Here is a 23,070-nt window from a genome sequence, read left to right as displayed (position 1 = left end):
TGTAACTTATACTTGACATATAGTTAATATATATTATTATAATTAATGCATATATGACATATTAATATTTAATTATCATATATAATGATAATTAATTTATTATATCTTAATCATAATTAAAAAATATATGTTATAAATATTAATATATATAATAATAAATATATTATACAATGATAATTATATGTATCATTATACTTAATATTAATGATAATAATAATAATAACACTAATATATATGATATAATTATATATTAATTCAATAATATAAGTATTAATTATAGTTATTAATACATTAATATGCATATTATAATTACTAATACTTTAATGCAACTCACTAAGTATTAATAATTAATTATGGATGCATTAAATATTAATAAAAGATATATAATTTGATTTTAATTAATGTATTATACACATATAATTATGTAATATGTTATTAATTATTAATTGAGAGAGAGAGGGGGGTGGGGGGTGGGGGGAGAAGGAGAAAACAAGAAGAAGAATAAAAAGAAGAAATTCTCAATATAGTCTATATGTTGTAATTTATACAATATTGTAGGCTTAGTATGAGGATAATATGAGGCTCAATGTGAATAGAAATCACAATTAAATGATATAATCTATGTGTGAGGATAATATGCATGCTATGATAAGGTCAATGTGAATAGAAATTATCAGTAAATATGTTTGTCTTTGAGAAATGGTTGCTCTTTGGAGGTATAGTTTAGGTTTGAGCTTGATCTTGTTGATGTTAGTAGATCCCCATATATTGTATTTTCGCGCAATTAACATTACATTAGTCTAAGTTACCAAAACTTTCAAGGTTGGAATTCTTTTACCACTAGAAACATATTTTTAAACCCCGATATGGAGCACGGACCTCACAAGTTCAGCCAACCACACAACCACCTTGAAACATCTCAACATGCGTATGTATAAGTGTAGGCCATGAAACTTCTTGTGTAGCAGATATCACAAACACTCTGTAGCAGCAGCGATGTGGACGCTGGCAGCCTCATCAAGCACTGTGGTAAGGAATCTTGTTGATTTTTCAGACTGCCCATGTGCTTTACAGAGAACAAATACCATATCCCGATCAGGCTTAATCAAGTCGCTCTTATCCAAATACTCGTCGATGTTTTTAAAATTTTCCAAGGTCTCGTGTACAGGAGGCTGTGAATGGGATTTGTCATGTACGGCCATTTGTGTCCTTGACATTCTGGATTGTGTATATCCATAGCCCACATCTTGCATCTGAGGCTTATTCACTCGACTCAACATTATTTCGTCCTTACCAGATAGCCTTCAATGACAGTCTTGCCAATGCTGGGCAGTCCATATGTCATCAATAACGGCTATTCTCTATGAAGTCACCAAATGTCGGAGCATCAGTCATCACCTACGGATGCTCTGGTTGCTTAAGAAGTCTGCATTGGTCACTTTGAAGTTTGAAGTTGATGCATCTCGTGCAGATTGTGTCCTTTCCCTCCCTCGTTGGTGTACAACACATGGGCAAAACGATGGAACAGAGAGAGTTTGACTAGAGGAAAAGCAGGAAGCAAAAATGTGAGATGAAGCAGTTTTTGGCCGAGGTGGTGCACCCTATTATACAGGAGAAATGTGCTTAGAGCACCTCAAGATGTGCTACCACAAGAGATGGGTCACTATTCCTTTTGCTCTATCTAGGCATGATAAGAGTGTTCTGGCATAGCAGACTTGTGAGAACAGGAGGGCCAGAGTGCACAAAGATGTGCAAACAACATGACTAAGAAATGTATGCTCTAAGAATGTAATGATGTGTTCAATGAACGAGCAAGGTAATGAATACAATGTATGTCAAGGAGTGGAGAAGCCAAATTCAATGTAGCCAGAGTGCAGGCAAATGCTCGAAGCAGAGGTGGAAAAAAGGGGCCCAGTGTGAAGGCTGAGGGTGCTGAAGGAGGAGTTGATAGTGCCATGGATCAGTTTGAGTATGTTGCGATCAAGTGAATCTCAAACAAAGCAACCGGTCAGCACTTAGACAACCAGATGCAGGAGAAATCAGGTGAGATGAACCCATTATTCGCATTGCAGGAGATGATACCAAAACACAGCTATATCGGGCCTATATGATGGCATTGTTGGCAGCAACAACAGCAAGTACGGAGTTCCCAGGAAAACAAATGCAGCTGTGAGACAATTCTGGCAGGTGCTTTCAATAGCAAGTCAGGTCAAAACAATGATCATGTGTAGTTGAGAGCAATAGAATTATAGCAAACACATGCTTAGAAATAGGAGCAAGTGCATTAGAGCAGTGGGATGTTGGCCAGGCAGTGGACAAGTGCACCAAACATTTGTGTCTCTTGATGATGCGTATGATGGTGATGATGAATGCGGGAAAACAACAAAAAACACCTACCTCTTGATGATGTTGCATGTGTGACAATGAGCGAAGAAGCAACAAAAGTGAAAGAACACAACAGTTGAACATTGAGAAGAATGAACAATGAAATGGAGTGCCCAAGATCTCAGAAACTGAATGAATGAGCAATGGAGTTTGTAACTCAAGTCATGAGAGTGAGAATATAAACCACAAAGGTGATGTTACGATGATGCCAACAAAGGGTTTGATTTTCTTCTCTTTAGATGGATGTGACACACCACAAAGAGTGGAGGAGTGGAGTCATATATATAGATCTCATGATAAAGCCCAAATGAGCCATGTAGCTGAAGGCCTAAAAAATGTGCCTAAAATCCATGAAATGTGCCTTGCTAACACCCTCTCTCGTATTGTTATCCTATTGGTGTGGATATAGCTCCCCATACCTTGCTTGATTGGATGTCATGCCGTATACATGATCGGTTCATGTATTGGAAATCTCAAGGTTGGCCTCTTCATGTCAAACTTAAAGTTGCTCAATGCATCATGATCAGTTTGGTCTCATTTTTTCTGCCTTTGCTTCCTTGGACTAAGAAGTCTCTTTTGAATAGCTTCAGCCTATCCGCTTCATGTTGTGGAAAAAGAAAGGGAATCATTTGGGCCAGGTGTGGATTTCGTGGTAGTATGTGACTACTCTTAAAAGGATAGGGGGAGCAGCTTTATTAGATGTTAATTTGCATATGGTTGCTTTGAGACTAGCACTTTTGCAAGCACCATGTGTGTAGAGTCATCCCTAGTTAGATATTGCAAAATTTTTCATAGAAAAGACTAGTATCTCTCATGGTTGCACGGTTATTTAAGTTTGTTGGTGGCATGTGCTTCCACGAGGCCTATTAAGGTTTCCCAGTCTTTTCTCCTTTCTCATTTGATTGCATCCTGGTAGGAGATGTTACGTTTTGCAGTTTGGCGCTCTTCTGATCTTCGTAAGGAGAAGAATTCACTGCAAGGAGAAGTGTTGGCTACCTCTAGGTTGTTGGATTGGCCTGATAAAGACTTGCAACGAGATAAGTTTAATCGGATGGCTTGTTTGGGGTTGCAGACAGTCCATAATGGTGTCATTGCTGGGTAGCCCTGTCTTTATTCTTTCCGGCACATTTGTTAGCACTTTTGAGTGCCTCATGGATATCATGACATTTGGTTGTCCTCATAGGATAAGCTTCTGAGGTTCTCTCCTTTGCATGCTTTACAACAATCGTCTCCCTGGCGAGATTGGGTGTTTGTGCTTCTTAATGATTTTGAGAAATTGTCAGCTAATTAGATCTACCTTTAGATAGTCGAGGCCAAGAGATGGGTCATTGGAAAGGCAAATAAATTATGGCATATTTGGGACAGCAAAAAGAAGTGGCAGGAAAGATTCCTCCAACTTTGGAAGTCTAATGTTCCTTATCAGGGTGAAGTGTTCATGTGGATGTTTCTTATTGGAGGTCTTTCAACTAGGGATGTGTTGTGTGCTTGCAAGATCTCCCATAGTCATTGTGTATTTTGTACTACATACGATGAGACATTGCTTTATCTCTTTGTCTCTTGCCCTGTTGCTCGATAGATTTGGAGTTTTGTTTCCCATGTGTGGTCCTCGGTGACTTAGTAGCGGATATCAACTCGTTCGTGGATTAGGGGAAGGATGCCTTCTATGTCTGCCTTGCAATTAGATTATTCCTGCCTCTTCAATTTCCTTTGATGGATAGCTCTGTGGCATATTTGGTGTACTTGGAATGTCTTTATTTTTTATTCTGCCTCGGGCATCCATGGTCATGTGGCTTGTATTTGTGGTTTAGTATTATGGCAGATCTCCTCTATGGTTTCAGTTGATCTGGTTCTTCCTGACATTGCTGCTCCTTGGTTTGTTATTGTTTGCTTCACTCCAACTATCCTTTCTGTGTGATATTTGTTTGTTAGGGTCTTGGTAGCCTTTTACCTTGATTTGTGTCTATTCTGTTTTTCTTAGCTGATCTGATGGTCTGATGTAAATATTGCTACTTAATTCAATTATCTTTACAAAAACAGAGAGAAAGAAAGAAAGTTATATTAACGTCTTCTGAAGACCAAAACTGGCCTATGAGACAAACTGTGATACAACTGATGAGGTCCAGCTATCCAAAATAAAAGTGCTGAATGAAAAGCTAAAAACTGGAAACTGAAAATACGGTGCTGTGAGTGTGATAAGTGTCGTGTATGTGTATGTGCGTATGTAGCTCTGGTACTCCAGATAATGGCTACAAAAGGGGAACAAATGTCGGCTGTGATAGGGGAACAACTGCCGGCTGTGATAAAGTGGTGCGATGTGTATATGTAACAGATGCAGGGAGATATACTATCCTGGGATGTAGTAGCAGTCGTCGAAGTCGCTAATAGCAGGTGATCCCTCCTGGATGCAGGATGTGGTACATCGGCGGTGGAGAAAGAGCAAACTGGAGATCTGAGATCCAATGTATCGAGTGTCGTCGGATCTCAGTCTGCTGTTGATGTAGATCAAGAATCCTCCGGATCTCCTGTCGGTGTGGCTGTGGGGTCCGAAACCCACGGATCCTCGTGCGGCGTCGGGTACGTTGGTCCTCAGCCTGCTGTAGTGTGAGCCCGGAGGTCTGGCTGGAGGCTGGTACAGTAGCTCTCACTCTGTCTGTCTGAAAGAACTGTGTAATAGTCGTCTGGGTGGGCCCCTCTCTGACTGGGACCTGCTGTGTGCTCTGCTCTCTGATGTGCCATGCCTCTCCTAGAAAACGGCCAAATGATCTTTGATCCATATCAGTCATGCATCCCTGAAGTGAGCTGCTTAATGTGTATCTAGATCTCAACTTTGAGTATGCCGGGCATCTGAGAACAAAATGCTCCTCACTCTCCACCTCTGATCTGCAAAGGGGGCATATCCTCTCCTCCCGTGGGATGCCACTGGCTCTGCCACTCTCAATCATAAGCTGATGTGATGATACCCTGAGCTGTCCAATAAGAACTCTCAATCGATGTGGCATATAGATCTGCATATATCTCGGAATCTCTATGAATCCCTGCTTTGATATGCTCAAGAACTGTGTATAATAATGTGCCATCTTCGATGGCAGTGGCTGTGCAGGGCTGACCCATGTCCTTTGTATATAAATATGCCATATCTCCTGTCTGATGACTCTGTTCCTCTCAGAGAGAGAGGGTGTAAGTGGGAGCCTGAGTATCATATAGAAGAGAGAGAGAGAGAGAGAGAGAGAGAGAGAGAGAGAGAGAGGGGGAGGGAGAGAAGACCAAAATGGATTATGAGACAAAGAAATGAGTACATTTGACCATGTCATCTTGATTGGAGAACAAAAATGAAAATGTAAATGACTAATTATGACTACGGCAAGTATAGGCTACCATCATGTACAAAATGATCTCTCGATGATCCTTTAGCTAACTTTTAGTATCCCACCTTGATCAATATGACTCTCTAGAAACAATGTACCCTCCTTGAGGCAAGAATATTTGCCATGGGGGTGATTCAAGACATTGAGTCCACTAAAGCGAGGTACTCCTTGTTGATGGTGAGCGATGATGGCTTGAATTTTTTGGAGGTAAGGATGTTGGGCACGACGATGGGGTGGTGGGTGTCATGCTCTATAGAGTCTGGCAACTTGGTCTATTGTGATCCCTTTGACTCGTGGATGGTGTGGTGGCACTGTTGTCATAGTAGCATCTATAATAGTAACATGTAGTAAGCTAGCTTTAGAGCTAGTACTGAAAAACTTTGTAAGAACCCGCTGGCTTGCTAACTTTGCCTCAATTTTCGTCTTTCTCCTTAGAAGCTTTTCTCTGTATGCTCCGATCTCCAATAAGAACAGTCCTAGGCATCTCTAGTTCTCATACTTCATCACCTTGTGGAGAGGCCCAAAGCTCTCTTGAAAAAGGCAATGAAAAATGCCTTTGATCTCATAATATATAGTATATCTACAAATAAAGTGTGCATCCTTGGACGTGTATATATTGTCCTATCTCAATCCCGAGTGAGTGTGATGATGTCCATATTTTCCCAATAGTATTGCCTGTCCCATGGGAGAGGTGGGTGGTCTAACAATGAATTCGTGCCCCAGCATATGTAGGAACCGATGTTGATACTGTGCCATCTTTGTACCAAGGGCTCTAGGGGATGCAGCCATGTACGATCTGTATCAATCTTCACAATATCTATGTTGGGTTCGACTCATGCCTATGCTCATAGAGGAGTGGGTGTGATTTTCAGTAGGACATTTGGGCACTTTTTACTCTCCGTACGAGAGGTTTTTTCCCCCAGATTTATTTCTTTTATTTTATGTGCCTATGTTACACAGTTTGAGGCACTTATCATGTTTCACATTCTTTGGATGTGAACACCCTCTTACAACCCTAAGGTTTAAGGGTTGTACTTTGTATTTGCACCTTACACTTCAGATTATTGCATTGGATGTCGTGCTCTCACTCTTCACTGTCAACTGTACTCTTAGCTGAGCTTCGATCTCTTCTACGTCTCACATTTGGTATAAGAGTTGAGGTCAGCATAGTCTCTACTTAGAGCTCCAGTTTTAGCTTGGTGAGCTATTGCCTCCGTCTCCAAGCTGCTAGCGTGTCTAAGAGCCGCCGCTTGCCTGTCCTGCCCAGTCTGCCCATTCTATGCTGCCTGCTCAGTCATCTTTGCTGCCAGCACCACCACTTGCTCCGTCAGGTTTTCTAGGTCCGGCTGTCAAATTTGGCTATAGAGGTAAAAAGAAAAATTTGTTAATTTTTAACACAAATTTATTTATCTGGAAGGGGCTTTTGCTCGGGCAGGCAATCTCAGTTCCAGCACATGTCTAGGACACAATTACTGCAGATATTTTGTGCATTTTGGGCCAGACATTTGGGGCTTTTGCAGTTAGCTCAGTGATTGGCAAATGTACATCTGTGACAGTCTGAAATAGATTGATTTCGTGCACTTTGGGACAAGAAATTTTGGGGCTTTTGCATTTTGAGTATTGTTGAGCATCTCTTGCACCTTGGACAGTGTGTATTTCAGTTAGTTTTGATAGTGTGATTAAATTTGCTAATTACAACAAAGTACTTGCTGTAATTTTTGGAAATTCTGAAATTTCTAGGTTGGTCTAGCTTGAGATATTACTCTTTTGCTCTCTAATCAACAACATTTATCATGGCAAATCAGGGAGGTGATGTATTTACATATGTATCCAAGGAGGATAGATTGGATGGCAACAACTATTCCCTTTGGTCCTTCATGATGAAGAATGTGTTGATTGTGAAGAATCTTTGGGATTATGTTAGCGGTGAAGAAATTAGGTTGGAGTTGTGGCTCCTGCTGCTACTCCTTCAGGAGGATGTGGACAACAGGCAACTCAGCCTGTTCAGCCGGGCTCCAGCTCAGTCACTTCCCCAGAGTAGATGTTTGCTAGAAAGAATGAGACATGCATCTCTTTCTTAAAGAAAGAGCTTGAGACTGTGAAGATGGATTAGGGTGATTCAATGCAGGGTCATCTAAATAAAATTCAGGACTTGCGTGAGCAGCTTATGAATGTAGTGTAAAGAAATGTCCTAACACAGAAACATAAATAGAAACCGTACGATAAAGCACAGATTGATAAAAGAATACAGTTAGGGTTAGGGTAACTCAGAGACAATGAACATAGTAAATAAATGAAGTGATACAACTACTGAATAATACGATGCTCATGCAACAAACATACTATGCAGTGTATGAATACTGAACCTCGAACTCCTGTATCTCAAGGATCATGGCAAGGGTAATGAGCTGGAGAGTGTGTCATACTCCGAACGGGTCTCGAATCGCAGTAAGGCAGCCTCCGAATGTCGAATACCAGCAAATGCAGCAGTGAGAAGCCGGATCTGATGTATACAGTAGTGAGGAGAGAGAAAGACTAAAAACGCACGTACCAGGTGAGAGAAAGACTAAAAACGCAGGCATGACAGCTTGCAGGAGAGAGAAAGACTAAAAACGTAGGCAGGGATAGCTTGTAGGAGAGAGAAAGACTAAAAATATAGATAGTAGGTGAGAGAAAAACTAAAAACGCAAGCAACAGGACTATGATGACGTGGCAAGCTGTAGGGCAGCAGGTCTACACAGGAACAACAGTTGCCTGGTTGGAATCAGCTCCAAACTGCATGAAGAGGGTTGTAAATCAGGCGCCAATTGATGGAGACAGCAATGGACAGCTTTGGTTAAGATGTCCTCCGTGAATGAGGTGTGGGTAGCAAGCTGAAACACCTAAAATCTGCAAAAACGAGATTAGAGAAGAGTGAAGGTTGGCTGCCTATTTATAGAAAATTAGGATTTTAGATCCTTTCCCACTTAACTCTCTCGATCCGCTCCCTATTCTAGGGTTTTGGCTAAAATAAGCCTAAAATAAGCATGTTTTGGGATTGTTTAAGTGGCTAAGTGCATTTCTTAGAATAACACCCCCTCTCAGGCCCAAGATAGGGCTAGAAAAGTAGACTAGCCTAAATTTTAAGTTACCCCAAGGCGTCCCATCCCAAAGCAACCAGGGCATCAAACAAAGGGTACACGTCGGCTGCCCAGTGGCCTACCAAGACTACAGAGGCGATGGTTATCTTACCAAGGGAGCCCAAGTGATCACCCCAGAGAGGCTAGGGCATCGGACCAAGGGTGCTCGGTGGCTGTCGAAGGGTCTACCAAGTCCTACAAAGGCGGATGGAATCAATGGACTTGTTTGGTTTGTTTTTTTTATGGTTGTTTGAAATGTGTTTTGAAAATATGTAAGTAATATATGTAAGTAATACTAGGGTATCCTTCGACAAGTGGACAGTAGGATTAAGAGGCGTGGCCATTGGCCATGTCTGATCCGTAGTGTATTGTTCCACAAGCTAAAGTGCGTACTTTTACTGTGACACAAAAATACAGCCCCCAGAATGAACTACCTCCATCCCCAAAAAATAGGACAACAAACCAAGGTCTGTCATTTCAAATGTAGCTTTAAGCTTAGCCTTAATTTCCGCTATGGCAACAGAATATGAACCTGTGATAAGTAAGTCATTAGCGTATAGCATGATATAGCTAACCCCCTTTGTAGTAGATCGAACATATAAGTTCGGTTCATAAGGGGTAGAATGGTATCCATGAGTTTGTAAGAACTCATCCATCCCATGGAACCAAGATCGTGGCACCTCCTTCAGTCCATAAAGAGCTTTATGCAAGTGGAATACCTTATTCCTCGGGTTTCCAGAAGGAAAGCCTGGTGGTGGCTCCACATAGACCTCCTCCTCGAGAAAACCATTGAGGAAGGCACTTTTGACATCCATCTGACGTATCGGCCAACCGTGGTGAGTGGCTAACGTGAGTAGCAACCGAAAGAAAGTCAATCATGCAGTAGGGGCAAAGGTCTCTTCATAATCAATGCCATGCTTCTGTCGAAACCCTTGCACTACAAGGCGAGCCTTGTACTTGTCTAAAGTCCCATCAGCTTTTAGCTTAGTCCTAAAAATCCACTTTTGTCCCGATGACTTTCTTGTGGCTCGGATGATCCACCAATGTCCAAGTCTCATTTCGGTCAATACTCTCTAGCTCCTTTTTCATGGCCGCTCGCCGTTGAGGGTGTTGAAGAGCCTCTTGCCATGTATATGGCTTAGAATGCGCTATGTAATCAGCTGTAAACAGCGACACAAATGATGCCTGAGGAGCAAGCCGGGCAGATCTTCTAGGTCCCTCCGGAGTGGAATCTAGTGGGAGGATCCTCGAATCCCGCATGGTCTGCTGGTACCAACGAGGTAACGAGTCTCGCAAAGGGGACATGGGAATTGAAGAATTTGCGTGAAGGTCAAGAGCGGGAAGTAGAGCAGGCTCACTAGGCACGATCTCCAATGATGTGGAAGAAGGAATCGGATTGCAATCCGGTGTAGAAGACTACACAGTATCCCTCTGGTCAAAGATGACATCCCGCCTAACGATCACCTTGTTCGTCCGAGGAGTGAACAAACGATAGGCTTTCGCCTTAGAAGAATATCCCACAAAAATAAGATCGGATCGGGGAGTGAGGTTTCCTATCTTGTCATCAGGTGTGTGTATGTATGCACGACACCTGAAGACTTAAATAACAGGCCGAGAGCCAAAGAATGCCTCATATGGGGTCTTTTGAGCAAGAGCCGCAGTCAGGCACCGGTTAAGGATGTACACCGAAGTGTTAATAGCCTTGACCCAAAGGTGCTCAAGAAGCTCTGCTGCGAACAGCATAGAGTGGGTCATTTCCATGACTGTCTAGTTCCTACGCTCTACAACTCCATTCTGAGAAGGGAAGCTGGTAGAGGTAAGTGGGCGTGAAATGCCATGCTTCTGTAGAAACTCGGAGAACTCGTGGGAGATAAACTCACCACCAGTATCACTCCTCATGCAACTAACATGACAACTAGTCTGGGTAAATCATCCACTATCAAAAAGAAGTACAGTGTGCCATTCAAGGCAGCAGTGGATGTTGGCCCACAAAGATCAACATGAATCAATCTAAGAGGCGTCTCAGCTCTATGTGAGGTCTGCTGAGGAAATGGGGTATGGTGCTACTTCTTGAGCTGACAAGCTTTATAGACATCGCAAGCTAGCTTCAGGCGTGGAAGGCCTTCAACCAGCTCACGGCATGACAACTCATAAAGTGAGTTATAACCAAGATGCCCTAAGCGAAAATGCCAAAGACGCTCATTGTTCGTAGGCTCCCGAGATGTGGCTAAGGCCTTGAAGCTATGGAACACGGAGCCCTCGGCTGTCGGCTTGATCAGAAAGTGTCATGTGGTATAGGCCATTAGGCTGTGCCTCACCGCGAGCAATCACTAAACCAGTCTGAGAGTCAAGCATCTCGATTGTGGTCGCTGTAAAGAAAACCGCTTGCCCCAACCGGCAAAGCTTCAAAACAAATAACAAGTTCACCCCAAGCTGAGGGACATGATATACATTGTCCAGCGTAGCCAGATCGGGACCCTTGTCAGTGGCAAAACTGACGCAACCTTGGGCCTGAATCTTGACCGAGGAGTTGTTTCCTATGCGGATCCGTTCGGCTGCAAGGGCTCGGGAACGGTAAATGTCCTCTATAGGAGTCATGTGATGTATAGCTCCACTGTCCACAATCCAAACAGGAGCTGAAGTGCTTGGGTGTGTCGAGTGGGCCTCTACGGTAACCTCGTCGGGAGGCAACTCACATATATGAAAGAGACTCACATCTAATGTCTCTATGGAGACGATCTGGGCCTCTACAAACCAATCAAACAGGCCCTTTGGAGTTGAGAACGTTGTCGACTAAGATGGCTGTGTGGTGGTAGTGTGAGTGTGATCTTTAAATTGCCCCTTGCCATCACCTTGCCCCCCCTGTTGGGGGTTGCCCGTGGGGGTCTGAGATTTAAGTTTTGGTGCTGGGCCTCTTGCCTTTGATCGACACTCGTCGTCAAAATGGCCAGTCTTTTGACAATGTTGCAATACCTATTTTTCTTAGGTACATTCTGCCACCCAAGTTTGAGGGATAGGAATGTTCCTGGTGAGTCCCTGGATTGATTTTGCTTTTTAGTTTGATTTTGATTTTGAGTGGAGGTTTGGTTTTGTTTGCCCTTCCCTTGTTGCCCTTTCTGAGAATGAGCAACAAGAGGCCCCTCTGAAGAGGAATTCACATAAAACTGATTGAACAACCGTGCGTAACGCAACAACTGACACTCAAATTCATAGAATGTAGACATGGTAGGTTTTGAAACTATGTTTTCCACAAAATTGAAGTATTTCTTGGGGAGTTTGTTTAGGAACAATGCGGCTTGATTGTTAGAGGACTTAGGAGTCCCTGTAGTGGAGAATTCAGTGAGAAGACACCGATACTCAGCCAACTTGACGTTCAAGTTATCCTGGTCAGTGATTTTGAAAAGTTGAAGCTCATGGTCAAGATTAATACGATGGGTCCTATCCCAAGCCGCATAACGGTCAAATCAATTGTGCCCATCACTTTGACGCTAAGTCAAAATGTTGAAGATGAGAATGAAACTCAGGCAATAAGCCCTGTATCAGCTCAACAATAGTAGAGGCATTCCTAGCCTTCCACGAGTGGCGGACAACCTTGTATGGAACAAGTGCGGGATCGGGTTGGGGTTCCAACCCTTGCACAAGATCCCATAGGTTCTGGGAGTCAAGGACACGTCTCATCAAGTTCGACCAAGTAGTAAAGTTTGACTCGTTAAAATGAGTCTTGTCATTAAATGTATGCTTGGCAGAAGATGAGCTAGAACCATGAGGTGTCGAGTAGGTAGGGTAAGATGGATGTGGGGGATAAGATTGTGGAGGTGGATATGTTTGATAGGTAGAAGGAGGGGGTAGAGGTGGGTAGGCAGAAGTAGGTTGTGAGTGTCTAATGAGTGCCGATTGAGGCGGAGGCAGTCCACTAGGTAAACCCATGGAGGCAAACTGTGGAGTCTATTGATCCACACTCAGGAGAGATTGGAGTGGGCCTCTGCGGTAACCTCGTCAGGAGGCAACCCATAGATGTGGACAAGACTTGCATTTGATGTCTCTATGGAGACGATGTGGGCCTCTGCAGATGAGTCAGACAATCCCTTTGGAGTTGAGAATGTTGTCAATTGAGATGGCTGAGCGATGGCAGTATGAGTTTGACCTTTAAACTGCCCCTTGCCATCACCCTGCCTCCCTCGGTGGGGGTTGCCCGATTGAGGGGCGGGGGTCTGAGACTTGGATTTGGGTGCTGTGCCTCTTGCCTTTGATCGATACTTGTCGTCAAAATGACCGGCCTTATGACAATGTTGAAAATACCTATTCTTTTTAGGTACATTCTGCCACCCTTGTTTGAGTTGTGACTGGGAGTTTCCTTGTGATTCCTTGGATTGATTTTGTTTTTTATTTTGAGTGGAGGTTTAATTTTGTTTGCCCTTCCCTTGTTGTCTCTTTTGAGAATGAGTAACAAGAGCCCCCTTTGAGGAAGAGTTCATATGAAATTGATCGAACAACCGTGCGTAACACAATAGTTGACACTCAAATTCATAGAAAGTAGGCATGGTAGGCTTTGAAACTATAACTTCCATAAAATTGAAGTATTTCTTGGAAATTTGTTCAGAAACAATGTGACTTGAACGTTAGAGGACTTAGGAGTGCCTGTAGTAGAGAATTTGGCAAGAAGTCGCCGATACTTAGCCAACTTGACTTTCAAGTCATCCCAGTCAGTGATTTTAAAGAGTTGGAATTCATGGTCAAGATTTATACGACGGGTTCTATCTCGAGCTGCATAGCAGTTAGTCAAGTGTATTGATCGTTCTGATGCTAAGTCAAAATACTGAAGCTGAGAATGAAACTTAGGCAATAAGCCCTGTATTAGCTCGACAATAGCGGAGGCATTTCTAGCCTTCCATGAGCGGACAACCTCGTATGGAACAAGTGCAGGATCGGGTTGGGGTTCCAACCCCTGCACAAGATCCCATAGGTTCTGGGAGTCAATGACATGTCTCATCAAGTTCGACTAAGTGGTAAAATTTGACCCGTTAAAACGAGTCTTATCATTGAAAGCATGCTTGGCAAAAGATGAGGTGGAACCATGGGTCGGGGAAGTGGGATAGGATGGATGTGGAGAATAAGATGGTGGTGGTGGGTGTGTCTGATAGGAAGAATGAGGGGGAAAAGATGGGTAGGCAGAAATAGGCTGAGAGTGTCCAATGAGTGCCGATTGATGCGGAGGCATTGGAACATGAATGTTTCCATAAGGTGCCGATGGAGGTGGAGGCACTCGGACACGACAACCTTGTCCAAAGCTCGGTTGGGACACAACAGAATGACCAGAAGGTCCACTAGGTAATGCTATAGAGGCAAGCTTTGGTACCAACTGATCCACACTTGGGAGAGACTGGGGGGGATACCTAGGTTGCAATGATCCCGAAAGTATGTGAGAAGAAGGTGGAACACCACCTGACTGAGGAAAGGATGAGATCCTAAAGGCAGTGCCTATGTTTCCATAACCCCCCAGTGCGGTGTGATGTGCAACATGAGGTGTTTGAAAGGGGAATGTAAATGGTATAAAAGGAAGTGGAGAAGCAACAGAAGAATGTGGTGGGATGGGTGGGTTTTGAATTTGTGGTGTGAAAGGTGCAGATGCATTTTGTTCATTTTTACCATTTAATGATTGAAGATGAAATGATGATTATGATAATGCACCATGCAATGTAGAAATAGGAATATCAAATTCATTCTGATTTTGAGAAGTAAACTGAAAAGAAGGAAGGGTAGAAGAAGAGATACCTGGCTTTTTCTTATAATCCCCATGACGTGTATTAACATACAAGAATTGGTTCTCAAGAGAACTTTTTCCGTAATGGATTGTACTCTATCTTCCTCATGATTTCTATGAGTATATTGCAAAGCAGAAGAGGTAAAAGACGAAGGAACAAAAGACGAATCTAAAGTACCTTGCACCAGAGTGGACGGAAGAGGATGAAAGAATGGAACATACTCCGGATCTCTTTCTCCAATAGGGGGGCCTATCCCTGAGGGAGGTCTTGACGGTCTTGCAATATCATCAGATTTATGCGCAACATCTGAAGAGAGAAATTCATGCATATCTTCATTGAGTAGCTTCTCTTGAAGGGTAATCCTTCGATCAAGCTACTCAATATTCTTTCGTCTAAAGTCATTGACCACATGATATTCTTCAATGGAATTGGTGTTGATGTGTTCAAAGTCATTTGAACCTACTGTTGTTCTTGCTTCTTGCACAAAGAGCTTTCAGATCAAAGGCCTAGGTTTCTCAGAGAGTACCAGGCTCTGATACCATGTAAAGAAATACTCTAACACAGAATCATGAATAACAATCGTACGACAAAGCACAGATTGATAAAAGAACACAGTTAGGGTTAGGGTAACTCAAAGACAATGAACATAGTAAATAACTAAAGTGATATAACTGGTGAATATACAATGCTCATGTAGCAAACACACTATGCAGTGAATGAATACTGAACCTCGAACTCCTGTATCTCAAGGATGAGGGCAGGGGTAATGAGCTGGAGAGTGTGTCGTACTTTGAACGGATCCGGAATCGTAGCAAGGCAGCCTCTGGAAGTCGAACACCAGCAAACACAGCAGTGAGAAGTTGGATCTGATGTAGACAGCAGTGAGGAGAGAGAAAGACTAAAAACACAGGCTGCAAGAGAAAGACTAAAAGCGCAGGCAGCAAGAGAGAGAAAAACTTAAAACGTAGGTAGGATAGCCTGTAGGAGAGAGAAAGACTAAAAACGCAGGCAGAACAGCCGGCAGGAGAGAGAAAACTGCCAAACGCAGGCTGGACAGCCTGGCGACAGCCTGCAAAAGCTGAAAGACAGCTGGAGGAGAGAGAAAACTGCCAAATGCAGGCTGCAGATGACGTAGCAGGCAGTACAGCAGCAGGTCTGTGTAGGAACAGTAGTCACTTGGCTGGGATCAGCTCCAAACTACGAGAAGAGGGCTGGAAATCAGGTGCTAACTGATGTAGACAGAAATGGACAGCTTCAACTGAGATGTCCTCTGCGAATGGGGTGTGGGCAGCAAGCTGAAACACCTGAAATCTGCAAAAATGAGATTGTTAACTGAATGGAGGGCAGCATATGTATTCATGGAAAGTTTGGGCCCTCCCAAGTGGGTTTGTGCTTATGGGACACAAAAACTCTATAATAGCAAATTACTTCCATGGTTTCAACTAGCTTGATACTTGGAGAGGTGGCTGCCCCATGCATGGATATTGTTTGCTCCACCCTTGTTGTGCCCTCTTCATGATCCTCTTCTTTTGTTCCGTAGCATGGTGCTTTCATAGCCTTTTGGCTTCATGAGTGTTTGCTGCTGGTCTTTGATCATTCTTGGCTGGCCAAAAGACCTAATGTAAATGTTTCTGTACATTAATTCAAAAAGAGAGTAAGAAGGAAGCTTATTCCTTGTGAGCTGAGGTTTTGGCCACATCTAGGTTGCTTGATTGGTCTAAGAAGCACATGGAGAGGGATAAGTAATGACAAGATCGGGTTTGAAGATTGTATAGGATGTTGTGACTTGTCATTTTGGGATCAGTCTCAAGTTTATTCTTTCCGCTATATTCATGAGTACTTCAGAATGCCTCGAGGTTATAGGTTGATTTGCTCCACTTTGGAGAACCAGCTTCAGTGGCATTTCCCTTTTCCTTCTTTTGCCTTTATCCCTATGGTTGAATTGTGCTTTTGTGAAATCTGAGGATTTTTTGAAACAGTAAGCCAGCTATTAGGTTTACCATAAAATGGTTGAGGATGAGAGATAGGCCATTGAGAAGCAAACAAAGTTTGGTCTATTCGTGACAGTAGAGCTAAATGGCGTGATTGGCTACTTCAAATGTGGAAGTCCAAGCTTCCCTATCAGGGAAATTTTTCATATGGAAGCTTCTTATTGGGGGTCTTCCCACAAAGGATGTGCTTCATGGTCAGAAGATCTCGCTTGGTAGATGTATCTTCTATACTACATGTGATGAGACCCTTGCTCGTTCTTTTATCTGTTGCCCAATTGCAAGACAGATTTGGAACTTCAGTTCCCGAGTATGGACCTTAGTGACACATCAGTAGACTGCCACCCGTTCTTGGGTTTTGGGCCAGATGCCGTCCATGGCCATTTTACAATCCCATCATCCTTGTCTCTTTCATTTAATGTGATGGACCAGTCTTTGACACATTCAGCAGGCTTGGAATGCTTTCATTTTTTACTTCACCTCGGGCATCCATGGTCGTGTAGTTCATATGCAAAGATTGCTATTGTGGCAGATTGCTTCCATGTTTTTGGCTGGTCTGATACTTGGAGATGCTCCATGGCTGGATATCATCAGCATCACCCCTATTGTGCCCACTTCATGATCCCCTTCTCTTGTCCTTGTGGTGTCATATTTTGTTGTCTTTAGGCTTCATCAGTATTTGTTGTTTGTCTGTGACTCTGCTTGGTTGGCCAGAGGGCCCATTGTAACACTTCGTTTCATTAATTCAAACTTCTGCATGAAAGAAAAAAAGTGAAGCATTATCCAATGGATGCCATTTTCTTTTTAGCAAGCACATCAACTTCTTTGCTAGTACATACTATATCTGTCTTATACCTTGTTCACTATCTGAGCCTTTTTAGTAGGTTCAACTTATTTTTCCATGCTTGGAATTTGTTTTGGAACACAAATGTGTTCTAGGTTTCTGAGACTTTACTTCCTAAACTGAGCTTTAGATGTCAACAGTAGCATCACCAATGAGCTGGAGCTTGAGATTGGCTTCTTCTACTGTTAAGACATATCATCTGTGTATGGTTAAATTTCTCTGATGTCTGCTCTAAAGTTTCAGAATAACAACTAGAAGCTCTTTACCAGTCTCTAGTAACTAATAGAAGCTTTTTGCATGCTTTTGTCTGGTACCACTGTATATCTATGCCCACAATTATTACTTGACCCTCATTGTGTGTGTTGTGTTACTGCAAGCCAATGATGAACTGTATCACACTTCTGCAGAAGCTGCCTTTGCAACAGACTTGGAGATCTGCCACCATCACACATTTTTTGAATGTTTCAATGTGTCCACCATTGAGGTGCAGAGTTTCTTAAAGACTTGTTGGTTTGAGATTTATACTATATGCCTCAAAGCAGTAAATTGGACGGCAAATTTTTGCAGCAGGCCATTAACATTCTCTCTCCGTCCCTCTGTGTCAATGTCAGCTGGTGTTGCACTTGCTACAGCATCAGGTCAACATTATCTTCAACCTGGTATCTGTCTGTTTTATTGTGTGTTTGATGGAAGTCTTTCATTGTTGAGTTTCATGTTTTCATGTGTCAGATCGACTGGAACGGAGTACTACAATTCGCTTTGATGAAGAAGTCAGTTTCAGTTCAGATCCTCTGGAGCAGCAGCAATTGAAAGTGAGAAATGACACTTGGAACTCACAATTGTTGTTTTTGTGTGTGTGTGTGAACTGTTTTTTTCCACCAAAAGAAAAGAAGTGTTTCGTTACCTTTTTGCAATAAAAGATGTCACATGTTAGTACACCCATCTATGTATTATAAAATCTTCAATGAAACAAGCAATTCCAGCTGAAAAAAACATGTGCACGTGTGAGTGTGCACGTGTGAAACAAGCATTTCCAGCCGAAAAAAACATGTGCATGTGTGCACACACATGTGCCTGTGTGATGTGCATGAGTGTGTGAGGAGCTGCTGCCTGGGTGGAAGATCATCATTTTAACCTGGTTTCTGGGGTTTCTAGGCATGAAATCCAGATTCATGACCTGCGTCAGCTTGTTTGGGCTCACTATTGGTAGTTGGCATGCTGTTTTGACCCTGGATGACAGCCTCAAATTGTTGTGCCATCATTAGCTGCCTCTGCTCAGTGCTTGCTATCCAGAATAGAGGGTATTACTGTTCTAGACTTGGCAAGGCTGCTGGCAACCAATCAAGGCAAACCAGGAAGTCTCTGCTCAGTGCTTGCTATCCAGAATAGAGGTATTGCTGTTCTAGACTTGGCAAGGCTGCTGGCAACACTTTTTGAGGCTGTTTTGATATAGCAGGGTTGCTTCCTAGGCTGGCGATGTTGATCGGAGTCTTGTCTATGCTATCCTGACTGCTGGAATGCTGTGTATAGAATTGGTGATGCTGATTCAGGCCTGTTGTTGATTGGCGTGGCTATTTTCCTGCATGAGACAATGCAATTTTGCTGTCATGTAGCTGTTTCTACTAATGACTTGGCTGACTTGGCAGACACGATGGCTGGTCTGATCTTCAAGATGCTGGCTGGCTGCATGTACATTTCTGAGAGTTGTGAGCCTTGAGATCCAGGGTGCTCATAGTTGGCTGGACCAATTGAGACAGGGTGCTATGGAGTTGGATCTGTGAGTGCTCGTGCAGTGCAAGTGCATATGAGTAGAGTGGTATTATTGTCTTCGTAGAATGAAGAAATAAAGAAATACCACAAGGGGTGCAAGGTTTTGGGCCATTTATGTTTGTGTTTGGGTGAAGTTTTGAGCAATTGTGCAAGGGTGTTCAAACTTCTCTTGTTCTTTGGTTTCTATTCTGTTTAATGCTGAAGGTATGTACAGTTTAAATTCTATTGTTCCTCCATTTATTGAAGGTTGGTTTCCAGATCCATGGTAGACATTGAGCTTTTGCAAGGCTGTGTGCCAAGCAAACAAACTATGCTGGTATTTCCTCCTATGATCAAGGATGGACTATGATTGATATTGACTTAGATGCTTCTTCCAAGGCACACTTGGGATTAGCCAGTACACCCAGTGCTATACTATGGTGTATTCCTGTCATGGTACGTGCTACAGTGTAAGGGCTTTCTGGTGTCTATTGCTGTATGTGACCTTGTGGTTCATAGGACTTCTTTGGTGGCTGATTTCTGAACATTACATTGTGTATTTTATTGTACTGAATCCCATGACCTGAGAAGAGGGTGGAGGCAGTGTACATTTTTTGGGTTTGTGTAGGTGACATGGCCATGCATGAAGGATCGAGGGATAAGTATCCTGAAAAGAGTGTGTATGTGGCATATCACACCTAAAATATTTGTGCATGCATGTGTAACATGATCAAAATTTTGTAATCTCTTAGCAATGCATAGAGTATTACAAGGATTGTGTATGTGTGTGTGCACGTGCAAGTGCATGCAATTGGGTTTGTGTTTCTAACAAACTGCTTGCAGGTGAGAATAAGTGTAAGCCCGAAGGGTACAAAGAACACTTGGGAGTTGGTGCTAGAAAATCTTAGGAGATCAGCACCTCCCGTGAGAGGGTTCCGCAAAGGAAAAGGAGGTCTGTAGTCCTGTTCTGCCAGTACATTATTACTTTGTACTTATCACTTTAGGCTCTATTACCTTTATTTCCAGGTTCTGAATTGGTAGGTTTCCATGAGCATCAGTTAAGAGGTGTGTAGGATAGAACCTCCGATTGTGTGATGCCTCTTGAGTTTTAGAGAGGAGCCTTGCTGCAGGTCATGATTTTTTTTGGCTATTTTTTGTTATTTCTTGTATGTATTTTACTATTAATTTCAAATAATTTGTTGTGCATTCTTTGTTTTGTTCCCTTTTTTTTGGGGGGGGGGGCAGGGGTTTTGTGGAGGGTGTAGACATTTCAGAAAGTCTCAGCCCAAAATTAATTTTAGGATGCCATTAGTTTAGGCCAAATCAGCAAAGTAAGCTCAAAGTGTACCATTCAGTTGCACAAACTTGGGGGAGTGGTAAGACCCAACTGACGGCCATTTTGTTACTGGCCCCTCTTACCCTGTTCACATAGATGTGTAGGTGCATAAGTGTGCATGTTGAGATCTTGGGGAACTTTTTTATTTACTAATATTTTTAATTCTGTGTTTTGGATGGAGATTTGACCATGCTGTGAAGATTCTACAGGAAAGTCAATTGTGAGTGTTGTCAATGCCCCTTTACTTGCACTGGATATGTCTCAACCGTTGAAAATTTGTTGTAAGAATGTTTGTATGATACTTTTGGTCCTTTTTGTGTCAGATTCCAAGGGATGTTCTGTATCAGATGCTTGGACCAAGCAGAGTTGATAGATTTGTGATCGATGAGATCATCTCTTCAGCTGTTCTTGAGTTTGTGGAGAAGGTAAATATATTTGGTTCTGTGATTTAGAAATGCCTGTTCCTGTAATTGAAGAAATAAGCAGTCCTTAAGCTTAAGCAATGATTGGACTTCTCTGTAGTAATGTGTTCGGGGTTCTTTTCTGGTTATAATCAGCAAGGCATAAAAGTAAAGAAAGATTTCAAGATCGAGCAAACGAGTGCAGAGCTGGCAGAATCATTCAAGCCAGGAAAGGAGTTTGGATGTGTGGTGATTCTAGAGTTAGAAGAAAGCTCTGAAGAAGGCAGTCAAGATTAGTGTAACATAATGGGAAAATTCTTACTGAAGTGATGTGTATCAGCATTTGTAATTACCAGGAACTCAGTAATGACGCCTATGTCAGGCTGAAGATGTATCACTGCATAAGTGTGATACAAAGACTTATTTTTTGAATCTAGTGTTCCAGAAAACAGCAACCAAAAGTTAATGTTCCTACAGATGGACATGTCTAACATCCCCAACAACACAATATGTTAGGGAAACATGTTATGTTTGCCAGGCATTGTTTTCCCTTTCCTACGGGCCAATTCATAAACTTTCCATTGTCAAAACATGCTTGAACAAAACTGGAGGCAGAGGCTACATAATTGAATATTATGAATGACTTGTGTGCTGTAAAATTTTAAATTGATAATCAACCATGAACTTATAAATGGTACTTAGAACTCAAAGATTTTTTCTCAGTAGAGTTAAGACAATAGACTATCTCTAACTAATGGCACATGATAGAATCAAGCTAGTGTCTCTGTGCCCATTACTAGGATTCGCCTCCAAGCTTGTTTGTTGATATTGAATGTGGTGCATGTCAGTGTAAAAGCCAATGTTCAAAGGCCAAGTGGGCACCCTATGTATAAGTACAGTGTATAGCCATATATGAGGGAAAATAATGAGAAGTGTATGATTGTATCCGCCATAAAACTATCTTATATCCTCTCTCTCTCTCTCTCTCTCTCTCAACTTTGACTCCACATCCGACCACTAGTTACTTCTTAATTGTATCAAAGCTGCGTTTGTTGGAACTTGGTTGGAGCAAGGAGTCGAGTGTCATCATGAGGTCAATGGCCAAAGACTAGGTGGGCACCCTATACATAAGTGCACACTATAGTTATATATAAGGGAAGATAATAAAGAATAAGTGTATCATTGTACCCATCAATTAGAGTTGCATTCATTGGAACTTGTGCTTGGAGCAAGGAGTGCGAGTAGTCCGGCTTTATCACAAGGTCGAGGATCCAAACATTTTTTGCAATATTAATACTTGTTGTCTAGGTTGCAAAGAGGTACTAATCTCACCATTGAGTTCTCCATTAAAGTCAATCGAGTGTTCTAGTTTGGGGAACCATTAAGACTTTAGTCGAGGACTGCCATAGCTTGATTTGGAAGCATTTGGATAGCCAATAGTTGTTGGATTCAAGGCAAAATAGCTTGGTTTTGGAATGCTATAGAAGAGGTATTGGTCTATGTATTCAATGCATGCAACCACAAGGGTTGCCTAAGTTTAGTGGTAGCTTGTTCTTCGTAAGCAAGGGGTCAACTTGTGCTCATAAGTAGGGGCTTGCTTGCTAGATTAAGCAAGGGGTTGCTAAGATTAGGGCCTACTTGTATGTGGAAACACATGGCTTGCTTTTTTTTTTTGGACAAAAACAAGAAAAATAAGAGATTGAAGATTGTGGTATTTATGTCTTAATCATATGAAAGCTTTGAAATCTTATCGCTTGTGACTTGAGGATGCACTCAACATCTTCAAATGTTGCAAAAACATGCTGTCAACCATTCATGATGGTAACTTTAAAATAGCCACTTCCTCTTTTTAATAGTCAAAAGGATCTTTAATTAAGCCTTAGGCCTTTCCACTACAGAAGAGCATATTTACAATGTATTGGTACAAAAGAGGTAGATCAAGCCAGTTAAATTGTGTGGTGCAAAGCCTAAGGATGTTAAGGTAGATATGTGGATGAGATAGATGAGGTTGTATGCTTTAGCATCATACTTGATCTCTCTAGGTTAGTACATTTCAATGTAAAGAATACAAAAGGTGGTGCTTTTGGAGTTTGGAAGCAATTGTGTGACTTGTATGAAAAC

At 42.3% G+C, this 23,070-nt stretch overlaps 1 protein-coding gene across 6 annotated transcripts; it reads left to right on the top strand.

The window, feature by feature from the left end:
• Positions 1 to 832: 832 nt before the first annotated feature.
• LOC148027463 (uncharacterized) lies at positions 833 to 21,631 on the top strand. 6 transcript variants are annotated; one of them, XM_087689176.1, is made up of 8 exons: positions 833 to 1,029; positions 17,841 to 17,947; positions 18,031 to 18,101; positions 18,193 to 18,275; positions 20,056 to 20,164; positions 20,749 to 20,768; positions 20,872 to 20,973; positions 21,110 to 21,247. In XM_087689176.1, the coding sequence occupies exons 1-8, from the start codon at positions 997 to 999 to the stop codon at positions 21,113 to 21,115; spliced, it is 531 nt and encodes a 176-aa protein (XP_087545302.1). In that variant the 5' UTR covers positions 833 to 996; the 3' UTR covers positions 21,116 to 21,247. The 6 variants fall into 6 exon arrangements, with proteins under 6 accessions (XP_087545302.1, XP_087545299.1, XP_087545300.1 ...); XM_087689173.1 differs by having other exon boundaries at positions 838 to 1,029; positions 17,871 to 17,947; positions 21,106 to 21,631; XM_087689174.1 differs by having other exon boundaries at positions 840 to 1,029; positions 17,871 to 17,947; positions 18,034 to 18,101; positions 21,106 to 21,629.
• The last annotated feature ends 1,439 nt before the right edge of the window (positions 21,632 to 23,070 follow it).

Source organism: Lygodium microphyllum, chromosome 12 (genome assembly GCF_053477565.2).
Source record: "Lygodium microphyllum isolate KBCC chromosome 12, Lygodium_microphyllum_v1.1.10, whole genome shotgun sequence".
In the NCBI taxonomy this organism is placed as follows: Eukaryota; Viridiplantae; Streptophyta; class Polypodiopsida; order Schizaeales; family Lygodiaceae; genus Lygodium; species Lygodium microphyllum.
Note: the sequence above shows the minus strand (reverse complement) of the source record. Positions and strands in the feature narration are given on the sequence as shown.

What these genes read in the sequence shown, in the direction of transcription:
- LOC148027463 (XM_087689171.1), top strand. Translation starts at nt 997, where the DNA reads ATGTGGACGCTGGCAGCCTCATCAAGCACTGTG. An exon ending in CAGCCTCATCAAGCACTGTG is followed by an intron (nt 1,030 to 17,840) that starts GTAAGGAATCTT and finishes TGTTACTGCAAG; the next exon opens with CCAATGATGAACTGTATCAC. An exon ending in ATTCTACAGGAAAGTCAATT is followed by an intron (nt 20,769 to 20,871) that starts GTGAGTGTTGTC and finishes TTTTTGTGTCAG; the next exon opens with ATTCCAAGGGATGTTCTGTA.